The 25,437-nt window shown below is 32.1% G+C and overlaps 1 protein-coding gene across 1 annotated transcript; it reads right to left on the reverse strand.

Moving 5' to 3' along the window:
- Positions 1 to 3,168: 3,168 nt before the first annotated feature.
- LOC101970443 (UDP-glucuronosyltransferase 2B15-like) lies at positions 3,169 to 24,553 on the reverse strand. The gene is made up of 6 exons (XM_013366258.4): positions 23,772 to 24,553; positions 22,309 to 22,457; positions 11,638 to 11,769; positions 9,743 to 9,830; positions 8,634 to 8,853; positions 3,169 to 3,651 (listed from the first exon to the last, which is right to left on the reverse strand). The coding sequence occupies exons 1-6, from the start codon at positions 24,493 to 24,495 to the stop codon at positions 3,372 to 3,374; spliced, it is 1,593 nt and encodes a 530-aa protein (XP_013221712.2). The 5' UTR covers positions 24,496 to 24,553; the 3' UTR covers positions 3,169 to 3,371.
- Positions 24,554 to 25,437: the final 884 nt, after the last annotated feature.

Genomic DNA, 25,437 nt, shown 5'->3' on the forward strand with positions numbered 1-25,437 from the left:
AGCAGGACGCATGTAGGTGTATTAATGAGTCTCGGATCCCCTTACCACGGAGGCATTGAATGTGCTGCCTCTTCGCTGGCAGCCATGTCGGGTCCCTCCTTTATCAATTTTATTGTAAAGTAAATGGCAAAAATGCACTTTTATTTTTTCTCCTTTACTACAATTTGTAAAATTTTGATTTTCTCATAACAGTTATATAATTTGAGGAGATTTGTGTGATAGTACAGTACATGTATATAATGTATAATGATAATGCCTGTATCACCTCAGGCATTTATGAATTCTTCATGTTGGGAACTTTCCAAAACTTTGCATCTACCTATTTTAAAATATGCCATAAATAAGATAATGTGTATTTTTCAGATATTTGCTATATTTTCCAAATATCTGATCCCTGTAAATTACAGAAATTTCTGGGAATATAATAGTGAATGACAAGGAAGCTCTTTGGAGCAATGAGAATTCACATAGATATGACAATCACCAATTTGGATGTGAATCTTGTTTCCAAGACTTCACTACCATAATAGCCTTTCATATTGGTCATGATTAGTCTGCTAATTATCCTTTTTCTTTTCTTCTTTTGCCTATTCTCTTAACTTTTCTATTGACACTGACATTATCCCTTATTGTGAATGGAGAAATCATTTAGCCAAGGGTTGGACTTTGCAGAATATTCATTTCTCTGCTTGTGGAATGGAGAATTATCATATTTGGTTCTAATCTTTGAATAAAATCAGATTTTCTCTCTACAAAAACAGGTTTACTTTGGGCAAAAGTATCTTTTGAAAGATCAATGAATGATGTAGTAGAAAATGCTTGCTTTCAAATTATGTCATGAAGATGTGATATTCATTAAATATGAATATACATCAATTCTTTGATTCTTTTAAAGAATATGCTTATAGATCTGTTTATAATTATAAACTCAGGACAGCCTACTAATACAAGAGGTACAAATTAATAGGTACTCATTAAAAACGTGCAATTTGTATTCCTTGATACGTGTGCAACGTACATTTTTTTTTGTTGTTGTTGTTTTTTCTTTCAGGCAACTGTGGTATGGAGACTCTGTCCTCTCAGAGAGTTTTCCTGAGAACACCTGTACCATTGGGGTAGACATGAAACACTTCTGGTCTTCGCTTGTTATAACAGTTTTCACACAATTTCTTTCTTGCTCATAGTCTATCTTTCAATGCAGAATGAAAGGGTTTTCGGGACAGAGACTATGCTACATTGTTTTTCTGCATATTCAGCATTTTCCTATGGTACATGTTAGTCCCTTCTCAATATTCTGTCACAGAATGACTGGTATTTTCTTATGTGGTAATAAGATCTTCATTTATTTGACTCTATCCTCAAAAGTCCCATCAAAAGTCCCTATTCTTCTGTAACAAAAATGAAATTCACATACATGTGGTGGTATAGACATGCAAGAATTCCAACTTATAGGTACCTTTGCTCCATTCCAGGTAATTCTGTCACTGTGAGTGAGTCATTTTGAGCAAGAAAGAGAGAATCACACCTGATGAAGATGTAAGAAAGATAGAAACAACTAAATGGCAACAGGTTTACTTTGGGCAGAGGTTTGGCTGGTCTGCAGTGGAGTCCTCCAACAAAATGAACATTTGGTAGGGTTGGGAAAGAAAACTCTGAATCCCAGTAGGTGTGAATGAGCCAGATATCTGCTTAGCCACTGTCTCTGAGAATGTAGTGGGTCATACTGAACAGGAAAAGGAAGATTAAAGCTATAGTCCTACAGCTATTGGGAAATTGTCATGTAAATACACATATGCCTGGTGTCTGAAAGGACTTACAATAATGAAGGCAAATCTGTTTAAAAGTGCATGTTGTTTAATAAACCCATGTGTTTATTTACTATGTGTGCATGTAAAATATGTATATAAATCTGTTTATTACATTATGTTGCTTATATTTACATATCTGTAAATTGTGTCATATAAAAATATATATGACACAATGGGAGAAAATGTGGGGAACACACTATGTGTAATCATTTCTTTATTCCAAATCTTAAATATCATCATAGTAAGCCAGCTAGTATAGAGGTAAACATGTATTTCCTTAATCTCTAAATATGTAATAATAATAGACACAAATGTAAACAAATATTTTGAGTTATAAATTTATTCAATGTATGAGACTAATGGAAGGAACTTTCCACCATGCTTCCATCTCTTTTGTACAATTCAGAGGAAGAACTCTGATCCTTGTTTCTGCAAGTGAACTGAAAGGAGTTTGAATATGATTTTTGTTCTTTATATCTACTACTGCTTTGGGATCATGTTAGGAGCTTACAAATATTTATTATATAAAATAAATTTAGAAGAGATGGAAGTATTTAAGAATATATAATAGAAATCATTTCACTCATTTTTTCTACTTGACAATTTAAACAGAAGACTAATTTGCATTTCTATGCATCAACATTATATGCCTTAAAGAGAATGAATTGCAAACCCTTAGTGAAGAAATATGGAAGTGTTAGAAACCACAATTATAGGCCTCCTAATCTGGGATAAATACATTGTCACCCAAATGAGAAGGAATTCATTAGGTTAAATGATATATTTTTTTTTTCTAAATTAAGAATCTAATTGAACTAAAGGGAAACAATTTTCTCAGTGACCTACTAAGCATAAAACAACCTGTTTACCAGAGGATCCCCTGCTACACTGAAATATTATACCTACTGAACCCCTTTTGTCTGTATTGGTATAACTAAAGCAAAAGCAGGCTATTTCTTTGTTAGAGGCAGACCCTTCTGCTCTGTTCAATCAAAAATAAAAAAAAATTGATATTTTATATATCCACCCAAAGAAGGAATAAAAATAAGGACATCTAGGGGAACATTTTTAAAGGGCAAAGAGCAAAAGGGAATGAGCTCATGAAACTAAATATTTCCCACATACTTCTATTTGATAAGAGAAAGCAGGTAGGCATCACTACATTTCTAAAGCCACTGACAAATGACTTTGTTTCCTTCATCTTTCAAGAAAGAGGGATGCTGGGGCTGAATGTACTATGAAAAGTAAGCATCACTTCCAGTTTCCTGGAAAACCAATGGAAAGGCAAATCACAACACTCTAATTAGAAAACTCTATCTTCAAAGAGGTGAAAGCTACAAAACAGAATCAAATGGCAATATAAATGCATATGGTTTAATTTTATTTTCTCAAATAACTTTTCCTTGAACTGAAATATTTCTGTATCTTACATAGGGAGTAAATTTTAGGAAGACAAAATTTGACTTGACAAAGTGATTTGTGAAAAGTTGTTATGATAGGTAGGAACCTGGCCATATAGCCTCCTCTAATGGGAGCAATGGGAGGAGCCAGGCCTAGATAAAATTACTCTCTTTTTTTCTTCCTTCCAGTTTTAGAAAACCTCTGGCAACAAAACAGACAGCATTTAGTGATGATGAATATCACAGTTACCACACAGGCCATCAGGAACCCAATCACATCCAAAGAGTAGTACTGGAACCAGGAGAGGTCATGGGCAGCCACCCGGAGGTGTTTAGCTCCTTTGTGGCGCATGACAAACTCAATCCAGAAGACAGCTCGGTCCAGAGGCTTCACTGGCTGATCATGGTGAATTCTTGATAACTTCATAGCATTCTCTTTATATCTAAAGGTGAAACATAAACGGATGAACATTGAAAGTAAGTTAATCTGTCTCAGCACATGAAGTTAATGAAAGTTTTTCACAGGTGCTATATGGATGATTTCAAATAATTATCAGAGACTTGCCCTGCATATGATTTGTTTTTTCTTTCATCACTATATAATGTCTGATTTTAACTTATGTTCTGATGTAAAATATTTCAAAAGTGCCCATGGAATTTCAAGAAGGTGAGTCAAATGCTTTCCATCAGAGGAAATAGTTATGAACCATTCTGAGTCCCATAAGTGAGAGAGAAGGCACATAATTTGTGAAAGATCACCTTGAAGCTTTTAAAGAGGAATCATATCATGGTGTGCAGTGCTTCCTAACTATTTTCTCTGTTTTTCCTCTTCTTTTCTACTCTCTACTGTATTTTCCATTCAGTAGCCAAGATGGCATTATTAAAACATGCACATCAAATTATGAAGCTCTTCTTCTCAAAATTTTCATGTGACTTCTCATCATTAGTAGAATAAAATCCAAATCTCTTCTTGTACTCATGGATTCTGATGGGTTAGACACTGGCCATGATTTCTGATATTATTTTTCCTCACTCATTCTGTATAGACATATGTGTTTTTTAAAAATTTTATTTGAATTGACTTTTTTTTTAGTTATATGTAACACTAGGACACATTTTAATGTAATCACAAAAGCAAGGAATATAATTTGCTCTATCTCAGCCCCTAGCACTCCTCTCTTCCCATACCCTCCCTCCCCTTGCTTCACTCTCTCTACTCTACTGATCTTTCTGCAATTTATATATACTTTTTTAATTAGTGTTTTTTGTGTATAAATAATATTGGGATTCACTGTGATGTATCCAAAAATGTACACATGAACTTTAGCCAGATTTTTTTTTACTCTTCTTCCCTATTCTTGTTCCTGCTTATTTTTTCTCAATCTTCTTTGTTCACTCTATTTATCTCTCCTCTCTTTTGATAAAATTCTCTCTTTGTTTATCCTTTCTTGCACCCTATTATTTTGGATTAACTTGCACATATAAGAGAAAACTTTTGATGTTTGACTTTTTGAGCCTGTCTTATTTCACTTGGCATGATAGTCTCCAGTTCTATGTATCTACTGGAAAGTGACATAATTTCATCTCTTAGGACCAATAATCGATTATGTGTATACATTACAATTTCTTTATTCATTCCTCTGTTGAAGGGCACCTACATTGTTTTCATAGCTTGGCTACAGTGAACTGTGTTACTATAAACATCAATGTAGTTGAATTCCTATAGTGTACTGGTTTTAGATCTTTTGAATATATACTGAGAAATGGGATACATGAATTATATTGTAGATCCATTCCTAGTTTTTAGTGGTTTTCAGCACATGTGTGTTCTCTCTGTTCTCCTGTGTCACCAAATGTGTTCTCCCCTTGGCACCTTCATACTTTTAATCTCCTCTGGCTTTACCTTGAGTATCCTTTCAAACATTACCCCCAGTCTTGCTTATATCTCATGGCTAAGTTCTTGGCCATCAAGTCACTCCTCAGATGTACTTTTCTTGGTCTTATTAGCATAGTAGTCCTAGGGATTTCTTCTATTATTTTATGGTGTTTTAAATGTATTTCCTATTAATATAAAATACATTACATTTTCTATAATAAGCCCCAAAGTACAAGAAAAACACACCATATCCTAAGTGATCACCAGGAAATATCTCAATTAACTTTCAGGGATGATGAAGTAAGGACACCAATGTGCCCACTAATTGGATCGTGATACAGGATTTGCAGGTCATATGTTCTGCCACTTAGAAGATCCTTAAGAATCCATTAGAAGACTTAAATCTGATAATGAAATATAAACTCAGAAAAGGAACAATATACAAATCGTCACACAAAACAAAGAAGCTTTTTAAATATATCAATAGCAAACTCAGTGAGAAAGAAATCAGAAGAATATTTGTTAACAATATCTTAAAAGAAAAATCACTAGAAATCAATGTAATAAAGGAAGTGTAAGTTTTCTACAATGAAATTTATGGAATATTGAAGAAAGAAGATACTGGAAGATGGAAAGTCATGAACCAGCAGAAAGAATACTGTTGAAATAGCCATCTGGCTGAAACCAATCTACAGATTAATAAAATCTGTATCAAAATACCAATGAAATTTTTCACAGAAATAAAATAAAAATTGTAAAATTCATATGGAAGCCATAAAGATCTCAAATATCCAAAGCAATGCTGAACAAAAGGAGAAATGCTGGAAATAACACAATTCCGATTTTAAAATAGACTACATGACCATAGTAACACAAATAATATAGTGTGGGATAATAAGAGACACATACCAATGAAATATAATAAAGGCCCAAGAAATAAACCTGTACAGTTGTAGCTATCTGATTCTTGAGAAAGTTGCCAAAAATGCACATTGGAGAAAAAAGAGCCTTTTCTAAAAATGGTGCTGGTAAAACTGGATAGCCATATGTAGAAGATTGCAACTTAATCCCTAACTCTGACCCTGTACAAGAATGAACACAAAATGGAATTACACATTTCAGTACTAAGTGAAATAAGTAAAAAATCAGAAATACAAAATATTGCATGTATCCACTCACATGTGGAATCTGGCAAGCTAGGTGATATAAAAGTAATAGGAAGACTATTATACAAGAAGAAAGGGATCAGGAGAGAAGGAGGAGAGATTGTTAGGGTAATGAAAGTCTTTTAGGACATAATGTAAAACTGATATATTCATATTTAAGTCTGATGTTTTAATCTGTATTTTTTTCCATTTATATATTATTTTATGTCACTTTTTTCCATTCTTTATTCTCTCAGAGTATTTTTATTATTTATTGTGCTACTATTTTTTTCTTGGGAATGTAGTTTTGAACTTGTCCATTAAGTGATACCTTCCTTAAGCAATAATACTATCATTAAGAGAAATGAGAGTTGAATTGAAGACAGTCATTCTACCTAGAAACTATATACTCCATATAATTTCCTTTTGTAGTATGGAAAAGGTTAATTATTGAAGTTTTATTTTATCAAATATCATGAATAAAATTTTATTGTGCTTCTAAGATTATCACAAAGTTAAAAAATATCAACCATATGGAATGTTTGAAAGATATTTGCAAATCATATATCTGATGATACTTATGTCCGTAAAACATGGAGAAATATTAAAATCAATAATTAAAACATAAATAACCTGGTTAAAAATGAGCAAAGGGTTGGAACTGACATTTCTCTCTTCAAGGTAAGTGAATGACCAAAAAGCACATAAAATGATGCTCTTTAGCTATCATGGAATGCAAGTCAAGACCATAGTGAGCTACAATCCTATTCATTAGGATGACTACCATAAAAGAAAAGGTGATAATAAATGCTAACAATGATATGGAGAAGTTGGAACTCTCTTATATTGCTTGTATGCTGCAAAAATTTTTGCAACTACTTTGTAAAATAGTTTGGCAGATCTGAATACATATAAAATTATTATCTGACCTAACAGTTCTATAACTAGAAATTATCAGAAGACATGCATACTTATGTTCATACAAATTGTGCACGTTGTTCATAATAATCAAAATTGGAAACAGAAACCTTTATAAACTGATGAATTGATAAATTACTTTGAATATTTCCAACCACTCAATGTTATTCAACAATAAAAAACAATAAAGACTGACCCTTGGCAAAGCATGATGAAACTAACAGCACTAGTGAAAGAAACCATTGAAAAAGACAATTTTTATTATCTTTTTATGTGAAATATTTAGAATAGGATGATCTATAGAAACAAAAAATAAATGGAGTTTTCCTAGTCTAGGAGGTATTAAGAAATGACTTCAATGCATTGTCACATTTCTTTTGATGTGATAAAATTTACAAAAATTATAATATTTAAGAATTTTATAACTATGGGAACATCAAATGTATTTGAATTTTAATTCACACTTTTTAATTCAGATATAAATGGTATATTGTGTGTTATACACCATTAAAATCTGTGAAAATATTAACACTAATGAAATAATTTTAAGTAAAATAATTTATGGTTGCAGAAATTTTAGGTATGGATTTAAGGTACTGTCAAATCTCTATAAGTTTATCATTCTTTTCTTGTGTAGTCGTGTCATATTTAAAAATTAAATCTTAATTGAAAATGGCTATATATGGCAAATATTTTATGTATGTATAGAAATGGTACAGTAATCATTTTCCTATGTAATCTACAAGATCAATGCAATTTTGAAATTCTTATGATATTTGAAGTTGTATACAACTCTGAAACAGTAATGGTTAAACTGATTGAAAATAGATTTAATATGGGTTGAATCTTTAGATTCTTTCAAAATTACCCTCATCCACAGCCACATCAATGTTTTTAGCTGCACAATTACCAATATGTAAACTGTGGAACCAACCTAGATGCCCTTCTATAGGTGAAAGGATAAAAAGTGTGGCATATATACACAATGGAATATTACTCAGCAATAAAAGAGAATAAAATCATGGCATTTGCAGTTAAATGGATGGAGTTAGAGAACATAATGCTAAGGGAAGTTTGACAATTGAAAAACCAAATGTTGAATGTTCTCTTTGATATAAGGGGGCTGACTCATTGTGGTATAGGGAGCAAGAACATGGGCAGAATAGATGAACTCTAGATAGGGCAATGGTTGGACGGGAAGGGAGAGAGCACAGGGTTATTCATGATGGTGGAATGTGATGATCATTATTATCCAAAGTACAGGTATGAAGACATGAATTGGTGTGAATACACTATGTATACAACCAGAGATATAAAAAGTTATGCTCTATATGTGTAATAAGAATTGTAATGAAATCCACTGTCATATATAAATAAATTAATTAATTAAAAATTACCCTCCTGAAAATGGGCTGCAATTTATACTCATTGATGAGAAGATAATTCTTCTATGAATAGTACCCAATGTCGAAATTGTTGTACTCACATAGGGTCATTAATGACCATCCTCAAGGCCTTGAGAAGATCTGCACTTGTCAGTGTTCTGTATTCCAACCAAATAGCTGCTCCCTTGGCCTTCACATAAGCAATGTTATCAGGTTGATCCGCAAATAAAGGAATGCCCACCATAGGGATCCCATGGTAAATCCCCTCATAGACGCCATTGGTTCCACCATGAGTTATAAAAGCTTTTGTTTTTGGATGACCTAGGATTGATTAAATGTCAGAAAAAATATTAATTTAAATCTTACAAAGAAAAGGAGAAATGTGTATTAGAAGACATTAAAGGATCAGAGTGTATTTTAGGTGACAAATTATTGTAAACATGACCCTGCATTAAGTATTTTTTTCATATCACAGAGAAATAAGCTCCTTAGTCCACTAGAGTGCTAACCAAAAACTACATGAAAGAGAGTACATAACTTGAGAATTGAATATTGAATACAACATTAATAGGCAGAAAAAATAGAATATTTTTTAGTGAAAGAATCAATATGCACTTATGGAAAATAAGGTCATGAAGGACATGTTAGCATATTATCTCATTAAAAAACTGAAGTCGCTAAGTTTGCTATGTAGCATGTCCAAAGCAGCAGGGAATAGCATGGTGATGGTACTGAATTCAGAGGAAAGAGAGACTACACTTCATTATAAAATGTGTTTTCACTTCATAATAAAGATTGTGCATCAATTTCCAGGTAAAATAAAGAGTCACTGTTCATTAAAAAAAAAAAAATCCTGGCTGCCATCTTGAAAGGTATTTGAAACACACCTGCAGAAGAAGAAAGAATAAGTGAAAGATATACAACAACACAGAGAGACAATCCAGGAACTGAGTGATAAATTCTTGCAGAGGTAAATGCACAAGAAATAAAGATAATTTGGATTCTGTATATAATGATGGTGTATATTAAAATTGCAGCTTTTTGCTTTGTTTTTTCAAACCATCCCTGGGCCTGGAAAATAATTAAAAAGAAGTTGAACATTGTGTTTGATTTTTTTAAGTAACAAGTATTTGATAAAATGTTTTCTGTTGAATTGTAAGCATTCAGATTGATGGTACTCACGCTTTTAGGACTTATCTCAGAGTCTTACCAAGAAGGTCATTCTGGGGGATCCAGTTGTATATTCGAGTGTTGGGTCCTAATTTATCTGGCTTCTTGCCTTGATATCTCCAGATGACCTGTTTGGTAAAGAATGTACCTTATTCTATGATTTAAAGTTTAATGTTATAGCATGTTTGCATTCTAAAAATTTAAGAGATCATCTAGTTCAACATTTAACACATAAGAAAATAAGTACAATTTTAAGTAACAAGTATTACAAAAATACAAACTAAAAATCCAAAATTATTTTGTTTTATGCATTTTATCCTAGATTTCATTTCCAAATTAATATCATTATGTTTATTTCTTGTGAGTGACATAGGTTAGACAGGACATATATTGTTTAAGATGCTTATTTCATTTTGCATTGTTTTTTATACACAAAAGCAAACCAATGCAGTAAGCTGCTATTAGAAATAAATGAATACTAACTAATAATTACATGTATCTTGTTTTAGACTTCAATTTATTAAACACTGCCTATAAGAAACCTTTTATTGGTACTTATGAACCTTAACCCACATTTCTATCAATATTGGTGAATTTGAAAATTCTTTAATTATTAAAAGGAAGAAACCATTTGTAACTAACAAATAATTACATGGATATTGAAATAAAGTTCAAAACTGTGAGGTTGCTAAATGTTTTAAAACTATGTGTTATCATTCAATGATGCAGTAAAAATCTTGGTGGTAGTCTTATATATATCCAAGATATTTTTATGTCTAGGAACAAAATAAGGAGCTGACTCTGGAATTTAAAAGCAATCTTCATGAACTGGAGTATAATTTCTAAGTGCTTATCTTCTAAATGCAATGGGAGCAGTAAAGTAAATTTACGTCTAGAGAAGAAAAAATAATTAGGCGATTAGGAAAAGCCTATATGAGATAGGAAAGTGCAAAGCAGATGGAAAACACTCAAAGACTACAAGAGTGGTTATGTTAGAAATTTGGTATTAAAGCATTTTATGGAGGTGGGAACTATTGAATTTCAGCCCATGCCAGGCTTGCTTCTGCTTGACTTTTACTTATACTCTCTTCTTTCTTCTTAAAAGGTATTAGTCTGATTTTTTAGAATCAAAGTCCTTTGGGTACATTTTATAATGCACCGGATCCACTTCAAAGGCAGAACTAATCTCTACACTTTCTCTAATTGTCAGATATTGTCAGAATCTCGTCTACTAGTACAAGCTGTTTTTTTCTTTATTCATAAATACATGTGACTGAGTGGGAATTTGGTCCAATGGTTTGGGTAGCCTTTCTCCTCAAAACTCCAGGAACAGTTTCTTAATGGGGAGGGGATGTATTTTGGGCTTAGTTTCAGAAGTTCAGTCCATATTTAGCAGACTCCATTTTTCTTGGCCAAAGATGAAGTAGAATATTATGGCAAGAATACTATTCTTAAATGAGGATAACCAAGGAATAAGGGATTGCATGGGATAACTAAAATCATGATAAAATTCAGCCTTCTTCAATACCTGCTTAGCATTATTGTGATGGACCAGTTAATGAGTTAACTTTTTATAGCTTTCTGATAATATTGGCAGTGTATATAGTGCCCTCGGGGATCTGTCAAGGAAAAGGAAGAAGTAACAGGGAAGAATGTGGTACTTGTGTAAATGCCTTTGATACCCTTACAATTAAAATTTCACAATAGACCTGTAAAATATATTTTTTTGATCACAATGTTAATATTGGCATGAATTAAACACTCTCTACAGTTTAGAATTACCACACATATTTTTGTTTAAAACATGATTTTTGAGATGAATTAGAGATATCACAATAGGTTATGTTTCACAAAAGATGCTTCACTAAGCAATCCCGTTATAAAGTTTAACAGACTTTTTACATATTTGGCCACTAAGAGGGCACTTTTGCTTACCTTTTGTGGAATCTGTGCAAGGGCAAATGCAATTATATTGGCTTTCTCTTCTGGCATGTTAGAAACTATTGACCCCAGAGAAAATACCACAATACCATTTTCTCCAGAACTCTGTACAAATTCTTCCATTTCCTGTGAATAAAACATTCGCTCCATCAAAAATGATGAAGAGGTAGGGGATACAGATGTCAGATTAGAGGAAGGCTGCCTTTCTAGTTGCTCCAAGGATCAAAATATAAGCAGTGAGAATACTGCTTCTTAGTGAGGTGGTGAAAGAAGGATTTCACTAAAATTCAATACTGGACAGTGAGAGTGTCTCAGAGACTCAGAAGTTTGCGTTCATTAAACAAAGAAGACTACATTGATACCAAACCGTGGAAGCAGCTACAAGCAGTAGTAATGGTGCTGTCTACCACAGAGAAAGGAAAAATGCAGGGAGAAACACAGTGGACATATTTGGTATGAAAAAAACCTGAGATCAGAGAAGCGACACGAACTTAGCTGATCCAGAGACTCCAGTGTGCACTGGTGATTGAAAAGTGCGGTTTATTTACTGCCTGGGGAGAAATGAGGTGGATTCATCTTGAGGTGGCCTTGCTCCAGTGTCTGTTACCAGAACTGGGAGATCTGAGCAAACACTACTGTGTGGCCTAGAGTGTACCTAGCTAAATGGGAGTGAAACCTGCATAGATAAGATTTTACTCCATGGGATTCAAGTCAGAAAAGCAAAGGGGCAGCACAACTTGCTTTTCTTTTGAGCTGGTGGCTCTTGTGAACAGCTGAAGTGGGTGAGAATCTAAAAAGAAACTTAGCGAAATACTAAGGGACTGAGCCTAGGAAAGATGTGTAGGTGAAAAGCAGAGTGTGTTGAAATCAGTTCCTCTGTGAAATGAGTATAATTCTTAGGAGGCTTCTGAGATTCAGACTCCCTACAGAGATAAGCAACTGCCAGGCCCTGGGTGTGTGTTCATCCAATTTCTTCAGAGTATGTACCAAATAAAACCCCTGAGGTCTGATTAGACCTAGGTTTCCTCCATCAGAACTCATCTCATAGAACACTGCAGCAACCCCACCCCAGGAGTGCTTATATCAGGTCTGTGCACACAAAGCTCCAAGTGATACTTCTTCCCATTCCAACCTATGTCATTCCGGTAAGAAGGGAAGCTGAGAACTATTTCAAACACCTTCAGTCTTAGGCCATTCCAAGTGGTAGCTCAGAGAGAAACACAAAAAGAGGATAACAAAATCCAACCTTTGCTTTTAATCTCAGTATATAGGTAAAAAAGAAATGGAATAAAAAACAGTTGAGTACAGTCAGTAACCATCCAGTCTGACAATTTTGGCCACCTCAGCAGAAATGATTCCTTCATTTATCATTAAGAATATTTTTACTTTTTTCTTATTCTTTCTGTGTGTTTGTGTATTATTTCATTACTGATCAGTTTATGGACATATATTCATATACATTTCTTTCTTTTTTTCAGCTTTAGCATTTTTTTTAATGTAGCTATTTTTCCTTGCATTGTCTTTTGAGAGTTAAGAGTTTTTTGGTCTGTATATATTTGTTTTGTTTTGTATTTTTTATTTGTTTGTTTCTGTATTTCTCTTTTATTCTCCTGGTTATAGCAAAAGTCTATTCTCTATTTTTCTCTCCATTTATTTGTTTCTCCTATTTTCTCCTCCATCCTTATAACTATCACCTGCTCTCTCTTCTGCATTCTCTCTCTTCACTATTTAAAATTTCAAACTTTTTTCCCTATCTTCTTATCTTACATTATTTTCTCTTACTCACTGTATTTTTGCCATCTTTAAACTAATTGGTTTATATAACTCTTGATCCCATCATTAATGTTGTTGCAATTATTACTTCTTGGATGACATAGTTGACACCTGTTTCTTGTTTAGTTTATATTTATTCACTGCTTCATTATTGGCAATTGCTGACCAACTTTTTCTGTTCTTTGTAGCAATTAACATTTTAGCAATCATAATAGAATCCAGATATTTATTTTAATGCTGTATATTATTTATATCTGATATTGTTGTTCTTTATTTCCCCTTATTATGTGAGTATCTGGAAATCTACAGTGACACTACAGTTTCACATGGTAGAAAAGTCCACTGCTGAAATAAATTCAACTAAAATATAGTTTATCTTGCTCCACATGAAAATTAATGGCATTGAATCACTAACTATACTTTAATACAGAGAATAGTAGAGATAAATTTCAAACTAATGATTAGGCCTCAAATAGAAACAGCTGAGGATGAGAATGAGTTCATGGTTTCCACCTATGGAAATCCACTGCACAGGAATTATGGAATTAATTCAAAGGCTGTGAATACCATACTTATAAGGAGTCTTAATCCAGATCACTTCAGGACACTTTGGAAAGTAAATATTATGCCTTAAAAAAGTAGAAGAGGGCTGGTTTTGTGACTCAGTGATAGAGTGCTTGCCTAGCACACATGAGGCACGGGGTTTGATTCATACTACCAATAAAAAAACTAAATAAAATAAAGTTATTGTTTCCATCTGAAACTAATTTTTTTAAAAGCATGGAAGAGAAATTCCTCCTAACATATGCATAAAATCCAACAAAGAGTATAAAAATTATATTAAAATAAGGTACCATGAAATCACTTAAAAGTTCCTAATTTTCCAAAACTGATACCAAAGATATTGACAGTTTTTTAAAAAATCAGGTAAACAATTAAAACAGTAAATTATTATAAACTATAATCAATGAAATTATCATATTTTAAAATGATCAATGAATTATAAAAATGATCAATGAATTCCAAGAGAACATAGAAAAACAATTGAATGAATTAAAAAATCATTACAGAATATAAATGAAAAATTCAACAAGATATAAATATTGAAAAAGAACCAAACATAAATCTTGAAAGTCAAAGATAAAATAAATAAAATAAATGGTCATTTTAAAATTTTTATAGTACAGTAGACAATACTGAAAACAGAACATCAAATATTAAAGAAAAAGTGGCCAGCTTTGAATATTTAGACAGTACTGAAGTAAATAAAATAAGCAACCATAATGGTAATATTATTTAACAAAAGATTTCATATAGAAGAAATAAAAAAAATCCCTGAAGTTCAAAAATGAACAAATCTTATTGGAAGAGTAGCTAAGCAAAGGAGAAATAGAACCACATTAAACATAAATGAATCAAAATGACAGGAATTAATAAACATCTCTTTGTAATGACATTGAATATAAATCACCTCAATTCTTTAATTAATATATATTAATTATATATATATAGTCTGGGAGAATGGATCATAAAACAAGACCCAGTGATATGTTGTTCATAAAAGACACACCTTACAGGTAAAGACAGCCATAGCTGAATGCAACAAGATAAAAATTGATACATAATACAAATGGAATCAGAAAATAAGCAAGATTATCTACTTTTATATCTGAAAAACAGACTTCAAACCAAAAAAACCAAAAAAACAAAAAACAAAAAAGACAAAGCTGGTCACTTCATACTGGTAAAATAAATAATCCTACAAGAAGATATAACAATTATAAATATTTAAGTCATAAACATGGATCCAACTAATTACAAAGGAGACACTGGTCAAATTGAAACGTCAGATAGACATGAATAAAAATAATTCTTGGTAATTTCAACACAATTCTCTCATCTTTTGATAGGTCATCCAGACATAGAATCAATAAGGATTCTTTGGACCTAAAAAATATTATAAATCAAATGAACTTACAGATATCTATAGAGCATTTCATTCAACAGCATCTGAATACACTTTCTTCTCAGCATCTCAAGAAAACCTTCTCCAAAATAGATAATATTTAAGGCCACAAAACAACTCTCATCAAATGCAAAACAAGTGGTATTACTTATTATATTCTACCAGATCATAATTGGATGAAATTAGAAATCAACATGACAGAACCATACAAAATCTATATGAACATATGGAGATTGGACAATCTCTATTGTATAAAAATGAATTATAGAAGAAATTAAGGGAGAAATTTAAAAATTCTTAAACTCAAATGAGAATAGTAATACAGCCTCTGGGGCAGAATGAAGGAATTTATAAGAGAAAAGTTTATAGCTATGAGTTCCTGTATGATAAAATCATAAAGATCCCACATAAAAACCTAATTTTTCATTTCAAGGCTCTTGAAAAAGAAGAACACACCAATTCCAAAACCAGTAGAATAGCAACAAGGAAAGATAAATAAATATAAGTGAGAAAACAGGAAACAAATAATTCAAATTATTAGTTTGTAGATGATATGATCCTATATAGAGAAGAGCCAAATGACCCTACCAAAAGACTGATATTGCTAATAAAAAATTTGACAAAGTAGCTTAGTACAAAATCAACATACAAAAATCAATAGGTTTCTTATATACCAACAATGAATCTTAGAAAAAAAAATCACGAGAATTATTTCATTCACAATAGCCTCAAAACAAACAACAAACAACAACAATAACAACAACAAATACCTAGGAATAAATCTAACAAAAGAGTTAAAAGACCTCTAAAATTGAAGATTGAAATTATGGAAGACATAAAATAAGGTGAAAAGACCCCCCATGTTCATGGATAGGTAGAATTAATGTTATTAAAATCATCGACTATCCAAAGCAATATACAGATTCAATGTAATCCTAAAGAAAATATCAATGACATTCTTCACAGAAGTAGAAAAGATAATCCTAAAATTCATCTGGAAGAATAAAAGACCCTTAATATTCAAAGCAATTCTAAACCCAAAAATTAATGATGGAGGCATCAAAATATCTGATGTCAAATTATACTACAGAGCTATAGTAACAAAAACTGCATGGTACTGACATAAAATCAGACATATTAACCAGTAGTATAGAATGGAAAACACAGAGAAAACCACATACATACCAAAAACACATTGGAGAAAGATTGACTTTTAAATAAATCATGCTGGGAAAACTGCAGAAAAATGAAACTCTACTCTTGTCTCTTACCCTGCACAAAAATCAACTCAAAATGGGTAAAAAACCTAGAAATTAGAACCAATACTATACAACTCCTAGGAGAAAATGTAGGGTTAACACTCCAGCATATAGGTACAGGCAATGAACCCCTGAAGGTCAGGAAATAATTCCAAGAGTAGATAAATTGGAAGGCATCAAATTAAAAAGCTTCTGAACAGCAAAGAAAACATTTAGAATTGTGAAAAAGAGAACTTATGAAATGGAAGAAAATCTTTGGAAAACATCTTCTGGCAAATGATTAATATTTAGAATACATAAAGAATTCCAAAACCTTTACACCAAAAAAATCTAACAACCCAAATAATCAAAGAGAAAATGAACTAAAAAGATGCTTCTCAGAAGAATAAATATAAATAAGCAACAAAAATATAAACACAAAAAGTGTTCAACATTATTAGAAACAAGGGAAATGAAAACTACACTGAGATTTTATCTTTCACCAGTCAGAATAGTAGTCATCGAGAATAAAAAGAATAATAAATGATGGAGAGGATACGGAGAAAAAAATTTTTTACACCATTGGAGGAATGGTAAATGAGTACAACCATTATGGAAATCAGTATGGATAGTTTTCAAAGAGTAAGCATGTAAATATCATATCACCCAGGTATACCATTTCTCAGTATTTATCCTAAAGAAATAAAGTCATCTTATAACAGTGGTACATGCATACCCATTTTATAGCAAAACAACTCATAATACACATGGAAAAAGCCTAGGTATCTGCCAATATATGACTGAATAAAGAAAATGTAATATATATACACAATGAAGTTTTATTCAGCCAAAATAACAAATAAAATTATGTCATTTTATAAAAAATGAATGGAATCAGAGTGTATTACATTGAATAAATCAAACTCAGAAAGTCATGGGTTGTATATTTTCTCTCATTTTTGTAAGCTAGAGAGGAAAAATGGAAAAAATTAGGGTGGATCTCATGGAAATCAAAGGGAGATCAGTGCAGAAAGGGACCAATGGGAGAGAGGTGGGCAGGGAAGGGAAATTACTGGGAAGTTTTATTGGTCAAATTATACTGTTATATTGTGTACATGTATAAATATGTAATATCAGATCTCATCATTATGTACAATGAAATGAACCAATAAAAATGTAGGAAAAGCAGAGAAACTATTGGTATGTAAATTAAGAAGAGAAAAGCATGTATTATTAGAATTTGGGAGTTATGGATATTTTTAAATTGATCCAGTCACTCACTTTCTTTGGAAAGAGATGTGTGTTATGACATAGAAGGCACAATTAGGCCTACTTGTAGAAATAAGTGTGTGTGAGTGTGTGTGTGTGTGTGTGTAAGAAATGACATAAAGCTATTAAATAGTAATTCAAGAGATGATGTTAGAAATTATTATATGTAGACTCTTAATACATAATTTTATTCATTACTAATGTTAATTTTTTTGTTAAACTCTATAGCTAGTACTTGGTTATAATTCTTATTGTTATAGTACTTCATTTGATTTTATTCCAGGATTTTAATCTGGATGATTTTTTAGTTTGGAATTATTAGTACTTATTTCTGTCCTTGTGAGCCCAGAAGTAAAGTTACCTGTGCATAGGATTTTTGTATATTTTTATGTTTCCCATCTCTACAGAATTTCATTCCTTACTTTATAATTTGTGAGAGTTTCCCAACTTTTCCTCTATAAAAGCTCATAAAAACTGGAGATTAACAAACACTAGAATTCAGAAGATTAATATTATTGTTTGGAATTTCTTTTACATAATTCTAGGATCCTAACAATCCTATACATGTCCAGAACTATATGATCCCAAATCAGCATTTTCACTGCATTGGAATGATACATATACTTGAGTAATCATATCTTTGGGTTATTTATATGTCTCCTCTTTTTCCCTGAAATTTGTAATGATATTGAAGTTGTATGAGAATGCACTGTGTATCAGTGGCTGTAAAGAACCCTTATTTTTTCACCTATTATGAATCATGGAGCTCTTGCACCACAGTGGGACTTCCTCTGGCCATTTAATAGAACAGGCCAACTTGAGTAGCTCATTCACATATAGTGAACATTGCACTACTCCTAGGAACTTGTGACACATCCAGTTATTTTGTGATTCCAGTAACCTAGAGCAACGTGTAGGAATGTATTCAATATATTTTCTCCCTGCTCAAAATGTTCTTCATCTCGTATTGTACAAACATTTTCTCACTATTACTGTTTTATAAATATACCCTTTTTTAAAACCAATTAATCCCTGACATAGAAAGGTCCCAGTCTTTCTGCAACATAATTTTTAAAGGAAAAAACCATTAATCATGCAAAAATTTGGAAGAGCATGAAAAAAGTATGTAATGGTTTAAGAAAATTTGCCAAAATTATTTTTGGTTCATTTAGAGATACTGTTGGTACAAAATTTGAATTTTTTATTGTGGTCTTTTTTTTTTTCTGTTTATGTAAGTACATGAGTAGATACATGCACATATATAATGTAAATGGAAGATTAAAATTCTTTTCTGAATCTTTTCTTCTCACAAAATAATGATATTATTATAATCAGTATTTGGCCTTTTAGTCTCCAACTAAACTTGTGTTATGACTTAATGTAGCTAAGCATTTATTTTTAAAGTAATTGTACTGGGCAAGTTGGTACACCCTGGTAATCCCAGCAGGTCAGGAGGTTAAGACAGGAGGATCTCCAGTTCAAAGCCAGCCTCAGCAACAGAGAAGCACTAATCAACTCAGTGAGATCCTGTCTCTCAATAAAATGTAAAATAGGGCTGGGGATATGTCTCAGTAGTTGAGTGCACATGAGTTCAATCCATAGTACAAAAAGAGAGATAAATATAAACATTTAAGTAAATAAAGTGATTCTGATGGTGTGGTATGTACCAGAATAAGTTTTAAAATCATTACTTAAAGAATGACATCACTTAATGTGTTAATTAATTAATGTAAGACATATTTTTCCAATATGTATTCTATATGTAACTACCATAAACACAGATTACATTTATTTGATTTTTTGTTTGTATAATTACAATTGGTATACTGTGAAATCCAGGGTATTTGCGTTGTTAAGAGTATTGATACATTTGAATCTTTGTCATCTTTACAAATTTCTGTATTTAAACAATACCAAAATTGTCTGAGAATATAATTATTAATGGAAAAGTAAGTAATTTGAGGGAGCATTACTTTATATAACAAAGATCAAGAAGACAGTGTTTCTAATACTGGCCTGTATTCTAATCTTGTTTATTCTATTAAATAACACCAGCTACTATTATTCCTTATCATGATCACACTGCTATCTACCTTCTCTTCCTCCTCCTCCTCTTCTGCTGTCTTTCCCTTTTATTGACAAGGTCAATTTCTCCTACTGTGAATGGGGAAATCTCTCAAGATCAGAGGTTAATGGCTTAAAACTTACAATAACTCTGTCTCAGTTTTTAGTCAGAATTTTCACTAACTTTTGTTTTCTGTTTGTATTGTATGGAACTTATCACAAACAACAAAATAATTCTATTGAATATGAGGCTTGAGTTAAGATCTCAATATGTTGGTGCCTTTAAGAAGGTAGGGAAAAAGAAATGCTTAAGAGATCACATAACAGTATGGCAAGTAATGTTTTCTTCTAAGCATGGTATTTATTTAAAATGTTTTAGACTCTTCTGTTTCCTCCTATGAAATATTATCCTATTTGTTGACAGAATGATTTTGTAATTGTAAACTAAAAGGCTGTGGTCAAAAATAAATGACAAGAAAACTTAGGTAATCATTATGTTTGCAGTATATATTTCCTATGTTCATTCTGTTGGGAAGCTGTGCTGTCATGTTGAGACTTAACTGTTCCAAGGGAGTTTTCCTGATGTGTCCTCTAAGGTTGGCATATGGCAGAAAGCTCTCTCAAGCTAAACATCCCTATCATGGTCTAATATGCAATAGTCTGAGTTCTCAGGTGAGTTTGTTCAAATGCTGGAGTGAAGACAAGTAGAGGCCACACATTTATATCACCGAGAAAAGCAATTACTTTAAAGCTAAAAGGCTGTGAAGAGCTTGAACACTTACAATATAATTTCAGCAATTCCACTTAATCATTTGATTGCCAAAACTCAGGCATTTTCCTTTAAGCAAATTGATGGAATATCTATTCTCTAGGTCTTTGGTTGAAAATACAGTGTTGATTTATCTAGTTTCTAGTTTCTGTTATATATGAAATTGTATCCACTGTACCTGGCACATATTACCTAATTAATATTATTGGTAATAAAGCTATCATACTATACCTGGGCGGTCTACAATTACAAGAGAATATCTATGGTAGTTTGTTTCAGCCATATTGTGAGTTTCTATCTCTCAATTTGAATATAATCCAAATCATGTACACAACAGAGTTCAGGGGATGCTAAAATGAATTAAATGTAAAAATACCCAAATATTAATATTTATAAGGGTTAATCCAACCTTTTTGGTATAGTTAGGGTATTTAAAAGTAGATAACAATGTTCAGTTTTTCAGAAGGAAAAATAGTTTTATAGAAACAAAAAAGGAATAATTACAATAGCAAATATTGCTATGTATCCTGTTTGTACCAAGGACATTGTGTATCAGTATTATCTACTTTTTCCAGGTAACACAATATGAAGTTTGACTATTAATAGATAAATAAGCACAGTCACATGTAAGAACAACCTCATCCATGTTTACATCATTTGTTATCTGCAGTCTTGCAACAACTTTCTGAGTGGTTCCTCTGCATTGTCTTTCCCTCTAAAATCCTGCTTGGTGACTGCATTTTGAAATTTTTCAAAATGGAAACTTTATTCTAATTTCTCTTATGCTTAACTCTTTTCATTGGCTACCCAATGTACTTCACAGATATTTTAAACTCCTACTAATTATCTGGCTTTCACTTACCTCTCTAGCAACAACTACACTTTGCAGATCCTTCTCCTGCTAAACCACTCTTGAAGTTTTTGGGAGTTTCCCTTACTTTTGTATGTGCTTTTCCTTTTGTGTCTTCCTCTCTCCCTCAACCCCTTTTCCTATCCTGTGGATTCTTTAGTATTCACCTTTGTTATCGAGGCTTTTAGGATTTTTTTAATGATCTTTGCTGGAGGTTTCATTAGTATTGTATAATTTTCTTATGATAACACACAAAAATTTATTATTTGTTACAGTCTCTGTACCCAGATGGAATATAAGATTTGGCTGATGCAAATACTGTGTCAACTTTATAACTCTCTATATCCAGCACTTATCTCTGGTGTATGACAGTCACTTTATAAATATACTTTGTATTTATTAGAATAAATGATTAATTCTTAAGTGTATATGACAGCCACTTAATAAATATTCTTTGTATTTATTAAAATAAATTATTGATTCTTTATTATTTATTACACAATGAATGACATTTTTACTGATTATTCTCAAAGGATACCCAATATCCTACTTTCTTCTGTGAAAATAATGGAACAGCATTACATGTGATGGCGTAGAAATGCCTGGTTCTATAATTTGCAGAACTCTTTATCTTGCTTTTCATATCTCTGAGTTAAACACTCTGAGTTAAGAATGCAGAGTCATTTCTACCAAAAATGTTAATCAAATAGAACAAAAGAAACAGGAGAAGATTTACCTTAGGGAGGGGTTTGGCAGGTTTACAGTGGAGTCCTCCAACAAAGTCAAAATTTGGTAAGAATGGACGAGGAAATTCTAAATCCCAATAGGTTCGAATGAGCCAAAAATCAGCTTTCCCCATTGTCTCATATATTGTAGTGGGTCTCCCTGAATGAAGAAAGAGAAGAAAAGAAAATGAGAGACATGTACCTTGAATGCTTGATATATTACCTTGAAATGAGTTGGATTTGTGTAGGTAAGATGTTCAAATGTACTTGTGTATGTGTGTGTTCGTGTGTTTGCATACTACAATGGGTATGTTTTTTAGAGCACATTTTTGCATACTATATTTGATGCATTTTATATATGTTAATATGTACATAAACTAGTTGTTTGGGTACTTTCTAGTATTTCATTAGTATATTTACAATCACAATTAGATTTTTAACCTAAGCCTCATTAGAAGTAAAAATGCATTTTATTTTTTCTCTCAAACTACAAAAGAAACCTAATTTTTTAGAATTTTTGTGAGATCCATTAACAATCAGGGCTCCCATAACTGTAGACATATCTTTTCTAGGAGTAGTCAGTCAATTTCTACAATTGAGCAAACTATTCCCTTGATCCTTGATTCTTCAAGTGAACTGTAATGATTTATTGAGTATGCCTGAATTTCTGATGACTTCTACTGCATTTGCCTCATATTAAGAGATTAATAGTTTTAACTTTGTAAAAAATATACATTTTTGAAAGTAACAGCGAGAAATTTTACACAAATATTAAAATAGGGATTGGTTCTCATGCTGAATTTAGTTTATATTGTCTTAAATGGTATATGCAGTTTAAAAAATATAGACTAATAAGGTGTGGTTTTACTTTACACCCAATTTTTAGGGCTTAACACATGATTAGTTTGTTTTTATTAAGGAATATGAAATATAAGGTATCACAATGTATAACTTTCTGTGCCTGAGATAGAGACACTGGTAATGGTGAAGTAATCTTCACAGCAATGCAAATAAATATTTCTTTTAAATTTCTAACTGAGGAAACAAAGCTATTCAAAAGTAAACAATTTCCTCCATGGTACATATATATGGTTGTGCTAGTAATACATATGTATGTTATTAATGTACATGCTTATCATCATTAAAATATTTAGTGAGATTAATAATGAATGTCCTTAAAGATGAAAAGAATAGTAAAATGCATATGTAATTGCTCAGAGAAGTCATCCATGATTCAATTTGCAGGTTATTATTTCCTGAAACATTTTAAATAAGTAATTTCTACTGGTTTCTAACAGGCCCTATAATATAACTGGCTTTTTTTGATTGGTGAAACTATTTGTTCATCTTATACTTTCATTCCATTCTTTTACTTACAGAAAAGAAAATTCTTCTGATTTTCTATTCATGCAAGCTCAGGTTCAATGTCACAGGAAATTCAGGTTTCACAGTACTAATCAAAGAAATAGCTTACCTAGAACTTCACTGTAAAACTGATTCCATTTCTTCACATCAAATGTTTGGAACCAAAAATCAAAATAAAACATATACATTATGTTTTTAATCCGATCCATGAATGTCTTTTGAGCACTTAATTCAGACATGACAATGGGCACATAGGAAGGAGGGAATGTAAGTCCCCCACTGTACTTTTCATATGTATAGCCAGGAGTAAAGCGGAGAGTGTATACAAATGGTACTTTAAGTAGCTCAGCCAGCAGCTCACCACAGGGACCAATAGCATCAGCAAAAACCACGTCAAATTTTGATTCATGTAGTTTCATCATAAGTTTCTTGTTTAAAACTACATTTCTGCAGAGGTGTTCAATTGTATCAGAATATTCCTTGAAAAGTTTTTGCAATAATGAATAAAATTCCCAAAAGTCATCTTTTGAAGTATCATAAATGACTTCATAGATCCATTTGGAGAAACGTTCTTCCAAATATTGTTCACTTGATGGTGCAGGATAAACTTCAAAATTAATAGCAGATGTTGTGTTGGGATTAATAAGAATGGAAGCTGTTGATGTCAGAACAGTCACTTCATGACCTCTCTGGATAAGTTCATCCAGGATTGTCTTTATGTTGATCCAATGGCTGTATTCTGTGGGCCACACCAGCACTTTTCCACAGCTTCCAGAGCTAAAGTAACACATCAGATGTATCAGCAGAAGAACCGAGTTCCTTTTCACAGACATATTGGTGCAATGTAATGCTTCTTTTACATTAGCAGCTCTTCTTTTCTTCAATTTCTCAGGCTTATATCTCAGGACAAATCAATCCAAAGTTAAAGTATAACTCCTGGACTTCAAAGTACAATTGTACAGGCTGATCATGTTGAACTTAGGAGAACAAACACAAGGTAGAGTACTTCAAGGTTATAAAAGTTTCTATGCCCTAGAAGGGTTCATCTGTCCTGTGGTGCCTCTCTCTCTTTCTTTTGCTCTCTCCCTCTCTCCTTCCAGATGCTGACATGAGCTGAGTGACTTTTCTTTGCTGGGACTTCCCTCAGGATGTGCTACTTCACCTTAGGCCCAGAGCAATGGAGTTAGCCATCAATGGACTGAGACCTCTGAAACCTTAAGCCCCAAATAACCTTTTTCTCCTCTATGTTGTTCTTAGGAATTTTGGTCACAGTGATTAAAAAGTTGACTAAAATAATCACACCTCTCAATATTGTACAAACCTCAACACAAACATGGGTGGTGATAAGCTATGTTCAAATCACAGGACTCCCCTAATGAAAATATGATTTCAGTGATGCAGATACTTGAATGAGTCTACCTTACTGTTTTTAAGAGTTATTGTTAATATTTTTTTAACAGTAGTGTAAAACATTCTAATCTAATCTAATGTTACTGTGTTTATTCTTTGTTCTTGGAAGCAGACAATACATAGGAACTGGGGCAGGATTTGTGGCTTAGTTATAGAGCACTTCACTGACATGTGTGAAGCACTGGGTTCAATCTTCAGCACTACATAAAAATAAATAAAATGAAGTCATCATGTCCATATACAACTAAAAATTTAAAAAATAAAATACCTAAGAACTTAACTCATCTTTAGATATTTATCATTATTGTTTTACTAAGCAATGTGTTGCATTCAAGTTATCTGAATAATCATTTTATTTTAGAAAT

This window comes from Ictidomys tridecemlineatus, chromosome 9 (assembly GCF_052094955.1).
Source record: "Ictidomys tridecemlineatus isolate mIctTri1 chromosome 9, mIctTri1.hap1, whole genome shotgun sequence".
NCBI lineage: Eukaryota > Metazoa > Chordata > Mammalia > Rodentia > Sciuridae > Ictidomys > Ictidomys tridecemlineatus.

Bases quoted from the DNA above. Each gene is read 5' to 3' on its own strand.
- LOC101970443 (XM_013366258.4), bottom strand. From the start codon at position 24,495: ATGTCTGTGAAAAGGAACTCGGTTCTTCTGCTGATACATCTGATGTGT. The intron at 22,458-23,771 runs GTAAGCTATTTC...TTCTTCATTCAG, and splicing joins GTTTTACAGTGAAGTTCTAG to GGAGACCCACTACAATATAT. The intron at 8,854-9,742 runs GTAAGACTCTGA...AATCAATCCTAG, and splicing joins CCCCCAGAATGACCTTCTTG to GTCATCCAAAAACAAAAGCT.